This window comes from Rhizomucor pusillus (genome assembly GCF_041956525.1).
Source record: "Rhizomucor pusillus strain CBS 183.67 unplaced genomic scaffold VTP01scaffold_3, whole genome shotgun sequence".
Classification (NCBI taxonomy): Eukaryota; Fungi; Mucoromycota; class Mucoromycetes; order Mucorales; family Lichtheimiaceae; genus Rhizomucor; species Rhizomucor pusillus.
The window spans coordinates 81,276-95,740 of NW_027192145.1; the positions used below are offsets into that span (position 1 = coordinate 81,276).

General features: G+C 45.7%; 8 protein-coding genes and 1 non-coding gene across 9 annotated transcripts; 2 read left to right on the forward strand and 7 right to left on the reverse strand.

The window, feature by feature from the left end:
- Positions 1-96: 96 nt before the first annotated feature.
- On the reverse strand, positions 97-2,757 carry VTP01DRAFT_6215 (uncharacterized protein; the record flags this gene model as incomplete). The annotated part of the gene is made up of 8 exons (XM_069385092.1): positions 97-191; positions 258-1,077; positions 1,156-1,535; positions 1,594-1,838; positions 1,905-2,001; positions 2,060-2,307; positions 2,374-2,492; positions 2,572-2,757. 8 exons carry the CDS (start codon positions 2,755-2,757, stop codon positions 97-99), a joined length of 2,190 nt encoding a protein of 729 aa, XP_069242588.1.
- Positions 2,758-3,369: 612 nt separating this feature from the next.
- Positions 3,370-3,764, forward strand: VTP01DRAFT_6216 (uncharacterized protein; the record flags this gene model as incomplete). Its single annotated transcript, XM_069385093.1, has 2 exons — positions 3,370-3,505; positions 3,634-3,764. The coding sequence occupies 2 exons, from the start codon at positions 3,370-3,372 to the stop codon at positions 3,762-3,764; spliced, it is 267 nt and encodes an 88-aa protein (XP_069242589.1).
- An 89-nt stretch (positions 3,765-3,853) lies between these two features.
- Positions 3,854-3,927, reverse strand: VTP01DRAFT_t22. The gene has a single exon. It is a non-coding gene; the product is annotated as a tRNA-OTHER (tRNA).
- Positions 3,928-5,252: 1,325 nt separating this feature from the next.
- VTP01DRAFT_6217 (uncharacterized protein) lies at positions 5,253-7,771 on the forward strand (the record flags this gene model as incomplete). The annotated part of the gene is made up of 5 exons (XM_069385094.1): positions 5,253-5,544; positions 5,625-5,711; positions 5,768-6,013; positions 6,075-7,438; positions 7,499-7,771. 5 exons carry the CDS (start codon positions 5,253-5,255, stop codon positions 7,769-7,771), a joined length of 2,262 nt encoding a protein of 753 aa, XP_069242590.1.
- A 380-nt stretch (positions 7,772-8,151) lies between these two features.
- Positions 8,152-10,723, reverse strand: VTP01DRAFT_6218 (uncharacterized protein; the record flags this gene model as incomplete). The annotated part of the gene is made up of 4 exons (XM_069385095.1): positions 8,152-8,438; positions 8,499-9,669; positions 9,730-9,878; positions 9,937-10,723. The coding sequence occupies 4 exons, from the start codon at positions 10,721-10,723 to the stop codon at positions 8,152-8,154; spliced, it is 2,394 nt and encodes a 797-aa protein (XP_069242591.1).
- Positions 10,724-11,194: 471 nt separating this feature from the next.
- Positions 11,195-11,560, reverse strand: VTP01DRAFT_6219 (uncharacterized protein; the record flags this gene model as incomplete). The annotated part of the gene is made up of 2 exons (XM_069385096.1): positions 11,195-11,356; positions 11,408-11,560. The coding sequence occupies 2 exons, from the start codon at positions 11,558-11,560 to the stop codon at positions 11,195-11,197; spliced, it is 315 nt and encodes a 104-aa protein (XP_069242592.1).
- An 83-nt stretch (positions 11,561-11,643) lies between these two features.
- VTP01DRAFT_6220 (uncharacterized protein) lies at positions 11,644-12,211 on the reverse strand (the record flags this gene model as incomplete). The annotated part of the gene is made up of 5 exons (XM_069385098.1): positions 11,644-11,803; positions 11,871-11,901; positions 11,955-11,962; positions 12,022-12,069; positions 12,126-12,211. The coding sequence occupies 5 exons, from the start codon at positions 12,209-12,211 to the stop codon at positions 11,644-11,646; spliced, it is 333 nt and encodes a 110-aa protein (XP_069242593.1).
- Positions 12,212-12,311: 100 nt separating this feature from the next.
- On the reverse strand, positions 12,312-13,307 carry VTP01DRAFT_6221 (uncharacterized protein; the record flags this gene model as incomplete). The annotated part of the gene is made up of 5 exons (XM_069385099.1): positions 12,312-12,447; positions 12,502-12,650; positions 12,703-13,020; positions 13,088-13,161; positions 13,220-13,307. The coding sequence occupies 5 exons, from the start codon at positions 13,305-13,307 to the stop codon at positions 12,312-12,314; spliced, it is 765 nt and encodes a 254-aa protein (XP_069242594.1).
- A 65-nt stretch (positions 13,308-13,372) lies between these two features.
- VTP01DRAFT_6222 (uncharacterized protein) lies at positions 13,373-13,702 on the reverse strand (the record flags this gene model as incomplete). Its single annotated transcript, XM_069385100.1, has 2 exons — positions 13,373-13,429; positions 13,502-13,702. 2 exons carry the CDS (start codon positions 13,700-13,702, stop codon positions 13,373-13,375), a joined length of 258 nt encoding a protein of 85 aa, XP_069242595.1.
- Between the last annotated feature and the right edge of the window lie 763 nt (positions 13,703-14,465).

Sequence of the window (14,465 nt, forward strand, 5' to 3'; positions counted from 1 at the left end):
ATTATATATCAGTACTGTAATCAGAATAAAGCTATTTGCTATACATGGGTAATAAGGAAAGGTACATATGCTTTGAGAAGGATTTAGAAGGGATTGCTACGGTAACAGTTGCTTATCGCCATAAGTGTTTGCATATTTTCCAAGAGCCCAGATAGTGAACGCAAACTTGTAGTTCGGATAAGATATCATGCCTATTTTTTGAACATTGCAAGCTAATTAGTATTGCAATAGAACTGCCGGTCATTGATACGACTTACAGTTCTTGTTAAAGACGCCTTCGATGCTTTCCTGGAGCCACTCGCCATTTTCTCGCTGTCGTCGCATAATCAGCTCAATACCGCGGCGAATAGGTTCTTCGTGCGGATACTTTGCTTCCAACAACGCCATGCAGGCCCAAGCAGTGTTGACAACTTGGGATTTTGCATTTTGGCAGTATACTTTGGTTTCGCATGATTTGTAAGATTCTCCCCAACCACCATCAGCTTGTTGCTTGGATACAAGGAAGTCGCAGCCCCGGCGTGCATGTTCGCTATTTTCATAGTACTCGCCGACACTTGCCAGACTCTGAAGAGCAAACATGGCGGCGTAGGTGAAACAGATAGCCCAGGCACCATACCATGAACCGTCCTCGCGCTGGACGGATTTGATGTACTGCAAGCAACGCTGGGCTGTCGCTTCAATCTCGTCTTTGCGGTACTCTGGGTCGATCTTTCTGAAGGTGGCTAGACCGATCAACACGGCTGTCGTACACTCCGGGTAGCTATATTCAGTCATAATGTCGCCGAAAACTTCTGCAGGGTTTAGCCACTCAAGCCATCGCGGACCGCGGATAGGTTCGTACGATGCAAAGCCGTTATCCGCATTCTGCATTGTCAACAAAACATCCACTGCTTCTCTCAAGCGTTCGATGCTGACAAGCTGTGGCATACCAGGTAACTTTTGCAGTGCAATCGTTGCCTTGAGACCTTCGGCTGTGCAGTCCGACACCGTGTAGCCTTGGTCTACCGTACTGAATGGCCATGCGCCTTTTGATACTTGACGGTAACATCTTTCGTAGTTTGGAACATTTCTGCGAATCTAAAAATTTATGTGAGGAAATGAGGGCGCTATTTTTATCGAAAGTCCGGATAAGCTGACAGCAATCTTGTTGCTTACCTGCGTAATATCCAGGAACTCGAGAGCCTTAATCATGTGCTCACGATAGACAGCATTGTCAACTAACCGTGCTTCCACCAGCGCCTGTGCAATGAAAGCGCAATCCCACAGCTGACTACCGTTGGTACCGTTCATCATCATGCCTTCAGGGCCCATCCACATAAAGTCCAAGTTTCGTTTCACATGCTCTCTGAATTCACGGGAGTCTTTGCCATAATGGTAGTAGACAACAAGCCAGTTGATCACCTTGTTGACTGGTCCAATATCCAAAAAGTATGTGTTTTCGTCCTCCATCTGGATTTGCTTGATAGTCTCCTTAATGGCTAATTGGCGGAGCCAGTTGACACTTGATGGAATGAGCTCGTAGTAGGTTACGATTTCTAGACGGGTATTGTTATAACCTTACATCGGTTATGTACACGGCAGTAATTTACCAACCATTTAAAAAGTCCATGAGTTTAGAGTGGGGAGTGTACAAGTCAGCGGCAGATACATTGTTGCGTTGCTTGTTCCAGTCGATCTGATCGTAAGGCTCCGTGTACAATTCTTCACGCAACGACTGCGTGAATTCGGTCAGCGGCGCCTTTTTCCGCAACGCATAGATGTAACCCATAGGGAGATACACCAGGCGTGTATGCACCCACCAGTTTCCAGGGCAAAGTGACATGAACTTTGGCAAACACCTACCCAAACGAACAAATGTATAAATAACGGATGTTTAACCCTTTCAAAGATGTACAATGTATTACCAAAGTTCTGGTGGAACGGGATTCATGCCTTCGAACTCGTAGACGCCTAGGGCAGATAAATAAAATTTGCCCCAAGCGGGAGCAGCTGCAGCACCACCTGCAGAGCAAAAAGTGTTTAGCAACGGGCTTGGAACTCCTATGGTACTCGTACTCACCCAACTTGTGGAGAGTAGCGCGAGCCTTGACCATGGCGGGATGGTCAGGACCCAGGCCGAGGATACGCAATGTTACATAATTGAGCGCAGTGCCAAAGACGGTCGAGATGCCCTCAATGTGGATACCCCAGCCGCCATCCTCAGGGTGTGCACGATTCAACAGGTAGCGAATGAGCTCTAAACGCATCGGTTCTGGCACAGGCACACCGGTGATGTAGTGGACAATAACCAATCCAGGAATCAGGAACCTATAATATTTTCGCATGGTTAGCTACCTCTGATCACACGTGAGTTAAACCACAAATTATCTGTACATGGGTCCGCCGTATTCGCCACCCCAATGTCCATCTTCCGTCTGGAGTCGTCGGTAGAACTCGAAACCATTGCGCGCAACTTGGAGAGGTGTCTTGCCAGGCTCCAATTTTTCGGCATCCTTAGTCATGCAACAAATAGAGATATCAGTCAGTTTTCGGACAAACAATCAATTGAATAAACTCTTTTGCAGGACATACGACAGGCAACCCCAAATGGTACTTGTCCCAAAACGTTTGCGGCCACGCCTTGCACTCTTCATCAGATTCCAGGTAATGCCACGTCTGAGCGCCGCGTTCAACGCGAAGTCTCCATCGCGACAGATCGGTGAATTCGGGTGTAGTGCTCAAATTGAGCTTGGCCGAGGGAAAAGTCTCGGGCTGCATCGCAGAAACTAGGGAAAAAAGGGGAATGGGGTCTGTCTGCTTTGACATGCGCGCTTTTTGGTACATCCAAAATCAGATGTCGTTACACAACCGTCGCACAGTTTGAATGCTGCTGCTGCATCCGTATCCTGTCTTTTTCCACAATGCCTTATATCATACCGCAAGAATTTGCACTCGAGTCTGATAAAATAATATATCCTCTATTGCTACTAGTGACAATTTCATGGAACTCGATAATTCACTTTGTCGTTCTTCGAAAATAACATTAAAGCGAACATATAGTGCCCATAATGCTTAAACGAACCGATATAAAGCAGAACATCCTTTATCGACTCGAGAGTTTAGCGTGCTGTTTAAATGCATGCAGTACACTGCAAGATTGAAGCATTCTGTCAGGGCTGGCACATCCAAGTAATAGATACTTCGATTATAAATTAGATAGCAATCTCATGTACTGCAGAATTCACTGTTGGGAGCATCATCCAGAAATGGGAAAGTTCAGAGTTTACGCGCTCCACGCAAAGTGAACCGATTTCTGGCATTCGATTTTTATGCTGCAATGTATTAAACACTCCCAAAGTTCTTGCAAAAGCGATCTCCACGTACTTCTCTATGATTGCCCAAAGAGCATTTCCTGCCCCGGTCAATCTCACTTGCGCCGCTCTGATCGAAGACAATGATTCAATCCCTGCCATTGGCTGCTTCGCACAGCAAGCACCGTGTCCTTCCTGCAACGACGTTCGTGCAGGTTAGGTAAATGTACCCTACACGCGTTTTGCTTCGCCGGTACGTCTGCGAGAACTTTGAAGAGTTTGTAGCTCTTCAATGATGGTCGGCACAAGTAGGACATTTAGATCTTGCAAGCAATTATCGTAGGAATCACCAAATCTTGTGGAAATCTTGCAAACCACGTCTTGCTTCAGCGGTACGCTTCAAACTCGAGCATAAACAAGACGTTTTCTAACGAAAAACGTTTCGCTATGCGTATCAAACGACAGTTACTATAATAAGAAGAAAAAAGGGTGGCATCGGTTTGCCCGTATTATCGTGCGAAGCGAACTTCGCATGTAAGCGTACGATTACCGGGACCACCTGTAGGGCCCTACTGGACTCGAACCAGTCACCTCCAGTTTTGAAAGCCGGCCCTCTACCGATTAAGCTATAGAGACCTTGCTTTGGTCATACATGAAAATCAGTTTAGAGGTACCTTCCATTTCGGAATTTCGTTTTTCCGTGGAGATGGACACTAACGTTATGCATCGTTGTCATCTGAGTTTCCCTGCAGGCACAATAAAACAGAAGCGTTTACCTAATCTAACCTCCATTCCCCAAGAAGTCCATTTCCTTCAGACATTAGACATTAAACATTTGTACTTTGCATTACGATCGTCCTTTTTGAGAATTTGGTGACATTGAGCACCGTCTTGGTCTGCAGTTCTAATCTCTGCAATTTAAAGCGATAGGATCGTCTTGTTTCTTTCTTTAATCGAAAATGATCCGTGTCAATTTTTTTGGCAAGTATAGTATCTAGCTTTTGGTTTCCGTAATGCATGTCGAAACGAGGAGGAATACAAGTCTGACGTCGTTTTCCAATCCGAAAGAATTGAGGACGCTTTGCAGAGTCTTACCAGTAAGTGCTTTGCCAGACTGCATTCTGACAAAACCTAAGGATAATATGAGTATTCGTGTCTGTTATGATTCTACACGAAACACGATGCAATAGGCGTCATAAGGACCGATTAGCTACAGTGCTGTGCGATGATACGCTCAGAATAATATTAGCAGCTGCTTACAGACGCTTGTGGTTAGCCAGCTTACATTTGCAGATACCTTGTTCTGGTTTGCTTACAGGACACGGTTGCTAATAACTCCAAAGTGGCCAATATAACTGCTAACCTCTCCCTAAGAGTAGTGCCCGAGTGATATTCCATAATAATAGATTCGATTATGAGATATGCATGTCAGATGTATGGCTACAGCACTGCTGATTATCCTAGATGATTCTTTTCACAAAAATAAACAGCACTTCGTCGCTCCATGAATCAAGTAATACGCGTTGTTGCGTGAATGAACAAAGTTGCCAGTGGTATACAAAAGGCTAATCTGTCAATAAATATTTTTGCATTGTAACAACATTATTTCTACACGGCCAAGAAGTATTGTCACAGCAACAAGGTGTCCAGCAACAACAATGGTAAAATGCTTGTTTGCGGTGAAAGGGAAGAACCTTTACTCCGTTGTTCCCGCGCAAAGTCCGACATGAAAAAAAAGTTACTTCAGCATTCACTTGCTATTTGACGGCGGCTGTTTACCAAGAAAAAAAAAAAAAAAAAAAAGAAAAGAGAAAAAAATAAAGAGAGCAACACACACCTGTCACAATAGTGACCCGCGCACCCCCTCCCCTCTCTATATATAAATTATTTCTCTTTCTCCTTATCTACACTGACACTTTACAAGGCAACGACGCTGCGGTGATCACGTCACAGGTTTCCCACATGAAAAAGCAATCGCGGAAACAGACTGGGAAATCCCTGCTGGCCAGCAGTGGTCCGCCGGATCACGATACCCTTGACGTTGACGGAATCGATCACGACATGGGTGACAATCGACGGTTCTCGGGCAACAAAGCAGCAGCAGCAGCAAGCAAGAGTAAAAAGAAGAATACTTCGAAAAGCAAAAGGAAAGGACGACGATGGTCTGTCGAGGAAGAGAACAAGGACGAGTACTGTATCTGTCGACAAGGTTACGATGGCAACGAATTTATGATAGAATGTGATGGTTGTGAAGGTAATGAATGGCAAGCAGGAATATCGATCAGAGGAAAAAAGAAAAACTGTTATTGACATTGTCATGCATCTGCATTGCAGAGTGGTTCCATGGTCGTTGTGTAGGCGTCAAGCCCAAAAGTGTGATTGAAACATATTTTTGCGATGCTTGCGTTGCAAAATCTAAAAGTAGGTTGGAGCGAAAAAAAAGTATATCCAGAATAGTTTTGCTTAAACCGATGTAGGCAAAACCAAGAAATCCAGCACAAAGCAGAACACTGCTCGACGGAAAACGAAGAAAGGAGGAGGAGGAGCAGGAGCAGAAGCAGCAACTGTGGAAGAGTCTATACCGACTATCACTATATCTCTTTCCAGGGAAGACGATGAAGATCTGGACGATATTTGTCCTGTCTGCGATACTGAGTGTATATGTGGAACATCAACAGCAGCAGCAGCAGCTTCAGTGGAGGTAGTAGAGGAAAAGCAGCATGGTAAGATAAAGCTTAAACTGGGATGCATTTTCATGCGATTAATGTATATTGTATTCAAAAGAAGAGAAGCCGTTGTATACGAGCAAACGGCCGACAGATGTTTGGCACGTAATAGAAAAGGACGCAGGAGAGTCCAAAGTGGTCGAAAGATACGGTCCAGTTTCAGATAAAGCAAATAATTCCAGCAAATCACGGAACAAGATGACGAAACACAAGAAAAAGAAGAATAAGAAATCGAATTTCAACAAGGGCAAGACGACGGTCATCAAGCATGAGATATCGAGCGACGATGATCTGGACGTGGGTGTTGATGGAAACATTACGATCGACGAAGGCGTAAAGAAAGAAGAGGAGGAAGGAAACGACGACGATGATGATGATGACGACGATGAAAAGGCATCAATAGGCGCTGAAAGCAGGACAGAGTCGTATGCATCGAGTGTACACATTGACTCCGGCGACGACGAAGGCTTGGAAGAGGAAGAAGAACGCGCAATAATCGAGGAAATGATGGAGAACGAGCACGAACTCGATGAAGTTGATGGTACCGACGACCAAAGTGGATTGGAGGGCGATGATGATACCGACGACGATAATTCAGTCGAAGAATATTACTACGTTGATGAAGACGAAGACGACGATGACGAGGAGGCAATGCACGGATACCAGTTCACAGTAGCTGATCCATGGTCATCTTCGGAAGACGACGACGGAGAGGACGGTGATGACTCCAGCGAACTGTACATTGAAGATGATGTGGAGTCTGCTATCTCGAATGAGCAGTTACAGTCTCTGCTAGGAGACGCAAATTTGTTTGACAACATAGCAGCTGCGTTTCTGCAGATCCTGGCACCGCTCGCAGAATCCAACGGCCATGATGGCAATCAGTCTTCGTCGCCTGCGGATGTATTGGGAGGAGGAGGTGAGCTCGATCTATCGGGCTTGGACCTTTCTGCACTTACTGCAGAGTTGAATGCTATGCAATCATCCGACTTTCATCGACGGCCATCGCTTCCAAGCAGTGCAGTCTCGGCCGCGCAGAATCACTCAGCAGAGGATATGACTTCAGAGCGTTTGGGTGCATTGTCAGCGTTGTCGTCCGACGGAGCACTCAGTCTATCGTTATCGACGATCTCTGAAAAGCCTGAAGAAGTAACGGAATCGTCGTCCCGGCCCAACGCCGCTGCTGCGGCTGATATGCAATCCTTCAGCCAAGCTCAGCAACTGCTAGATCTTGTCCAAATGGCGACGTCTAGAACTACAGCGCTGGATGCAAGCAATATTTCATTCAGTGCACCCACAACTCCAACAGAACAGATACATCCTTTTCTCGCACTAGAGCAGAGCTCTGGGTCGTCGCAACATCAAGAACGGCAGTCTTCTCACGGTACCAATGGTGACAAACGACGTGGATCAGCTCCAGATGTGAGTACTCAGGAATTGTTGACGTGGGTTATTCTTAATAACTCTATTTTTTAATTGTAGACCTTACATGGCGGCAAGAAGCGCAGGTTATCCATTGCACAGCACGACAAGACTTCATCGTCCCCTTCCTCCTCGCCTGCAGAAAGCGAACCAACACCTGTATCCATGGATGAACTTGTCGATACATCGCAGTTGTATACACGGTCCTCATCGGATGTGGATGAAGATGAAGGTGATACCCGATTTTCGCGTGATCTGTCTCGATGGCAGCGTGTACCAATCGGTGCATTCCGTCTCATGCGATCCAAAAACAAGCTCTGGCTTGAACGATAACATCATCTATCTTTCATTTCTATAATCGTGTCCCATATCTCTCTTCCTTCCATTTTCTTCCTTTGCATGTACAGTTGTTTTCTTCCTTTTCCCCCGCATATCAAAAAGCTTGTATTGTTTCTTGTCATGTTTCTCTCTCTTTTCTTTCATCCATTCCCCAACCAATATTAATACAGTGTGTATGTAGATCATTCGAGCCATGTAGGCAGAGCATACAAATCAAAAGAAAGTTGATTTCTTTTTTTCCTTGATTTTCTGTTGCACGATCAAAAATTCATGAAGAAGCTAGATGAGGGGAGAGCGAAAGAGAGGGAGGGAGGACGTCTAGACAAAGGAACGAAAACAGATAATGACAATGAAAGAAAAGAAAAGGTATCATTTTAGGATTCCCGGTATGACATGTTCAGCAAATGGATCTCTTTGCTTAAACTTGGCCACGTAATGGTGGCTCGGCCCTGAAGGCGTTGCTCCAATTGTAAAAGTTCATACATGAACTTCAAATTGGGTTGAATAATAACATTCAACCGTCGTGCCCGCACATATAGGTATGCTTGTACCAGACTGAGCTTTAGATGATGCATGACGTAGCAGATGGTAAGAGTAGCACTGCGACTGACTCCTACGCGACAGTGAATAAGGCATTTGCTATCCTTTGATCGTGCCTCCTCTAACCAAATAGGCATGAACATTTTCTAAAGTAAAATCGCGCGGTGAAACCAGAGCTTACCGACAAATTGGATAGCCGAGTCCAGTCGTCCATGGATAGAATCGATACCGTCGTCGTAAAGATTGTCGAGAAGCAAAAGACTGAATTCCGAAGGATCGAGATTGGCATTCTCACCCACACTGACAACGTGGGTTATGCCTAGCGCCTTTAGCATTTCTGGATTTGTTGCATGGTTCAAATTGCCGAGGTATAAAAACGGTAAAATTCTTGACGGAAACGATCCTTCAAAACGTTGAGAGTAGAACCAAGGATATCGTGCCTTTTCCTCTTCATTTGCTTCTGGAACAAATTTGGAAAACATTTGCGGCGTCAACCTTTCGTCAACATCATCTTCATCGATCATAAAATGCGATACATCCGCGGCAGCGCGAACAGCCTGTCCAGACGTCGCATCGTTGTGACCCGAATTCGATACTCGATTGATAAATCCGTCGTCGTGAAGCACTCGCTTATCCGTTGTTGAGTCGTAATCTGTGGCGTCCATCTCTTCTTCCTCCTCCTCTCCTTCATTTGCCATCATCATTTCGTCGATGCTCTGTGTCCTTAATTCGAAACTACTGGCTGTTGGTTGGACAGGACGTGAACGAGGAGTATCATCTTGAGTTCCATTTGTGTCTTCACGTTTGCGTTTATTTTCTCTCGCAGTCTGCGCATTCGCCAGAGGTGCAGTGCGCAAATGATAATCAATACGTCGAAGTACAGCGACATCGATTGCGTATACAAAGAAACTTCGCCTTTCTTGTAGATAGAGGTATGCTTCGGGTAACGGAATCTTCTCCTTGTACATGATCCATGTCAATGCTAGCAAACTGGTATCCGTGTATCCATCTGAGCAATGGATTAGTATGTTCCGTCCCCGGCTTGTCTGATCATCCATAAATTGCAACAGTCGCATCAAGCGATCATAAAACTCTTCAAATGCTGGTGATGACATTGGCACGCCTGTCGAGTATACATCCAAGTGAATAATCTCTGCTGGTAACTCATTCTCTGGAAGTTCGTTCAAAGTTTCGCGTGCCAAAGTAAGCGTAGAAGGTAAGGGCATGTCGGCCAAGTCATGCGCCTCGATGCATATTGAGAATTGGTGTGGATTATCGTCTGTTTCGCTGTAGCCATCATCTTCCATATCTATCTGACGAACAGGTGCCGGCACATCTTGGGTATTTCCGACCTTTATGGAACGTTAGTAAAGTCATCATCCTGATCACGCGATCATAAAAAAAAGGCATACCCAAACATGCGGTGATATCTCTGTAGCGCTACTCATTGCCCGCATTTCTTCCCGCTCACGTTCCCAAAAGCTAACGTTGTTGACGTGGTCGCCGTTTGAATCAAAGCTAACGAGGTGAGTATAGTTTTTCTCGAACGATTCGAACGATCCTGGGCACCTTCCTAAATGAGATAGCGTGTTCCGGCAATCTGTCATGCAAGCACTGACCTTGAATAATAAATACCCGGTATACAAGATCGTTTGCATTAGCGACGGCTCTGCTACCGGCCTGCCGGCGCACTTGCTCGATATACGCCAAGCGCTCGTTCCGTAAGCATTGTTGGGCAGCAGCGATTGTTTGCGCCACCTTATCTGCACCTTGACCGTAAACAACGATGTCACTTATCGTTGCATATCGGGAAACTTGGATCTTGAAATTGCGCAGATTGATATACGTCTCCCTCTCTGTAATGTTTAGAAACGCTCCTTCGGGTGTCAATATCTCGGAAGGAAGCACAGCGTTTATCAATCGACAAGTGTACGGTTCTGACTCGTCGGCGTGCACGAGCGTCAAACCGCGGTGACGTGGAACCATGCTTCGTCGCACACCAAAGAAGAGATTCTGCTGGTAAGACCGTCCGTCTACACCGTGGAGCCACGGGAACAACACGTCTGAAGGTAAAGGAGTTGTCGAGTACCGATTCTCGACCTCTGCATACTGATCTGGAGTGATGCTGTAGACAAGGGGCTCATTGGAAAAGACGTTCTGCAAGTACCCATTCGGAATGTCAAAGAGAGAGTCTGCACTGGCAATGTTGGGGTTAGCTGCCTCTTGGTGTTCTTGCTCGACAGAGGGTGCAACTGCCCGGTCGCTATCGTCGTCCTCAACTGTGCTTGTTACCACTTTCTCTGTCGGAGGAGCAGAAGGCATCTGTGAGCTCGGGAGCACTTCCACCAGGTTCTCGATGCTGTCTTTCATGGGTGGAACATATGATGGTTCTGTGCTGGTATCCATGGCCGAAACATGCAATAGGGATAAATGGTTGGCAAAGAGAAGGAAAAGGGTGCATTCAAAGCAGGTACTGCTGGGGGGAAACATATCATTTGAATGTGCGCTCTCGCAGTTGCCCTTTTTGGCAAGAGTACCGATGATACAATGAAAATGCAGAAGTTGGGGGACCAGGAAAATTGAAGATGGCCAATGTGAACTTTCCAAGGCTTGATGATCTCGTTAGGACAACCGTTATTTATCTGTTTCAAGTTTCAGCGCCCAGCTGAAAACCATTTATGGTGCCTTTGTTGGCACAACTGGATATGAGAATATTTTAATATACGAATCACATTCAGGCTGTCCAAGCGCGATTCTGAAATCGAGCGTCCACTGTAAGAAGCTTATGAATTGTCCGGTCAGATATATGTACAAGTGCGGTTACGGTTATCATTGGAAAAAAAGTTACTATATACAGAGCAATTAACACTGTTAGCGCTAAGTGGTCTTACGGACCCGTTCGTTTTTTGGCGTAAAAAAGATAAAGCTAGGGTCGATGTTTAGGTCATCTTCGATCAACTCATATTTTGCCCTGGTCTGCTGTCTTGCTTTTCGTGCCGTCGCAGCCGGAAGCCGTTTCTGCGTCTCGCTCAAGTTTTCCTGTTTCGAAGGTAAATACAACATTCAAACACAGTTTCATCGCAAATATACCTTCCATGTGTAAAGTAACTGGATAGTCTTTTTGAAATCCTTGAAGTCTTCGACAATGGTTGGGATGTATAGATCTCCAATTTTGGTAGCCACAAAGACGTCGCCCTCTTTCTTGATACCAATCAGCGAACCAAGATGACCTACGCAGCACATAAGTAAGCTAATAAAAAATAACATACAAAGCTCACCAATCCAGTCCATAGGTCACGAAGAAGTTCTCGGGCCCTATCTCGTCGTCATAGGGAAGCCTGGCAAGGTTGTCGCAGATGCAGGCATTGGTACGCAAGTTCTTGCACTCCTGCTTCCGGGCGAGAGAGCGGCTGACATTTGGGGCTTTCCACTCGCAAGCAGATATCTCCGTATTGCAGGCTGAAACTAGAAGGTCCACCTTTCCGCCTATGACGTTGTGCGCGGCTTTAAAGACGCCGCCTTCGCCGAACGCTTTTTCATTCTCTGCTCGTACCTTCTTCGATTCGACACTAGCATGCTCACCCCTATAAATTCACAAACTTTAGCAAGTAGAGGCAGCATGGTCGTAGATACATACATCCTGAACTTGTACTTTTCCGTCTCTAAATATGATCTTTAAAATGCTGTAGTAACCTTCCATGCACTCGAGCTCGCTGTCTTTGCCGCCCGCTTTTGATATCACGTTCCGTAGCCTATGATGGCCATGAAACCACTAACGATTCAGAAAACCTCGAGAGCAAATACTTACACGCACTCCAGGATATTAATGATCTGTATCTCATCTGAATCAAGCTCGACTTTCAACCTAGCAGCCTTCGCCTCCGCCAGATACATAATGCCTCATGCACAGGTGACCGCGACCCTTGTTGCTCTCCTCTTAGAATCTATTAAGTAATTAGCAAACCTCAAAAGTGTGCCTTACTCGCACGCTTGCTTATGTCGTTTCGCTCAACGACACCACCGGGATGGAGATCGATTGGTATTGCTGCCAGCGCTCTCTCGGGAACACGTTTTTCATGTAGTGCGCGATCCATTGGTGAACCGGATCCACGATTGCCGACAAGGTGACTCTATAGCAAAGTCAGTTCAAATATCTAAGGGCAGAACTAAATCTTTCTTAGTACCGAAGCGGCTGCTCGAGAATTTCGTCTTCAAGTGGCCATTGCTCCATGAGGCAGATTGCCAAGCGATTCAGATGATCAAGGTCAGTTTCATTTCTTGTGCGCAGGTGCTCGACGATATCCACGGATGGCCGAACGTCTCCATTCTTGTGCTGCTCACAAATAAGAATAATGCTATCACAAAAAGAAGTTGCATAGACCTACCAGTTGGGGCGCCCACTTGAAGAGCTCATGTCGTGGGGTATATGCTCCGGTAGGTGCCTTCAACATGGCCGCGTAAATGTCCTCGCCCTCTTCGTCTTCTTCGTCTTCTCCTTCTTCTTCTTCTTCTCCTCCTCCCTCCTCCTCTGCTTGGTCTGTGTCCTTTCCTTCCGCTAGCATTTCATCGTGTTGTTTTGCTTGTTTTGCTTCTTGATCTTCTTTTTCAGTATTTCGCTCCAGCTCATCATGCCGCCTTTTGCCACTAATCATCTCCTGCTTCAAGCTCTTCGTCGCTTTCTCAACAGCTGCGATCGTAAACTCCTCATAAAAACCGAGTTCAAAGATGAATACATATCTGCAGTCCCAGCGATAGTACCAAATACTCTACCTCGGCAACACTGCGTTCCACGACCAATTGTGCGTTCTTCAAAGCATGTTTGCGCCAGAAATCCTTGGTAATTTCTATTAAAAAAACTAAAATTGAACAAAGGGGCGAGTCTAAACCAGAGCAACTACATACTCCCCAGAGCCGCCTTCATCTGTTTGATTCGACTTGTTTTGCGACCGTGTGGTAAAACTTTCAACATCTGCTTGATATAATCGGACATATGACAGTGTGCAGCTTTTTTTGACAGGTCCACGCACTCTCGAACAGCGAAGGTATCATAAGCAGTCACCGACCATTTTTGCCAGCCAAGGTCCAGCCAAAAACCTTATGAAAACCAGATATCTAACACGGAATCCGTTAAAACCACTGAGCCACGCTAACCAGGAACGTGAAGGTGTCGCGCAGCTGCACCACCTTGTCACAGTCCATCAAATTTGAGCTTGCACTTTTCTCAGTCGCTGTAGTAGAATCTTCGGCCGATAATTTGATCCTCTTGACTGCAGTATCCTTGTTTGAGCGAGACCGCATTGCCGAAACAGACTGGATGGAAGAAGAGCAAGCACTGAAATGCAGCTGCGCTTTTTTTGGACTTCCCCAAATCCCCAGCAGCCACATGCCGTCGACTGGCTGAAATACAGATGGTGCGACGCTTGCATACAGCAATGCCCTACGACGTACTCTTGATTCCTTTCTAGATACGCTGTGAAGACTCGGCGACAGCTGGGAGTGGGAAGTATTACACTTGACCACCCCTCTATGTGATGCGCAGGCAAGTAGTGTTGCTGCGGACGGCTATCCAAAAGATAAGTAATTTCTTTTGCCCTTGCTTGCTATCAGTCGCCGGTACTAACGATAGCACTCCTAGTCTGCGCAGAACTACGACCTCCTTCTCCAAGACGTCCACAGCTACCTTTCTCACCTCCTCAAGATGCTGTTTCTGGAAGTGCGCGCTCCGCCGCAAACACACACCATTACGAAGCGATAAATAAATAATACGTCAAGCTCAAACGCGAAGCCGCAGCCGCCACAAAAGCGCGATATTGGCGAAGATCCGCGCCGAAGCCTTGGAGCAGGCCCTCATGCTGTGACGTTTCTCTCGAGCAGGATCCGCAGTTCATGGCTTTCAACGGTGACTCGGATGGACGCTCGATGATAAACCTTCGATCTCGGCCGTGAAGTGATAAATAGCTCCATTTTCCGTTACTCCTCTTCCCGTTAGTTTTGTATATTTCATCTGTTAAAGTAGGAATATCCGAGTATCCGTTTAGTTGTTTATTATTATTATTATTATTATTATTATTATTATTATTATTATTATTATTATTATTATTATTATTATTATTATTATTATTATTATTATTATTATTATTATTATTTA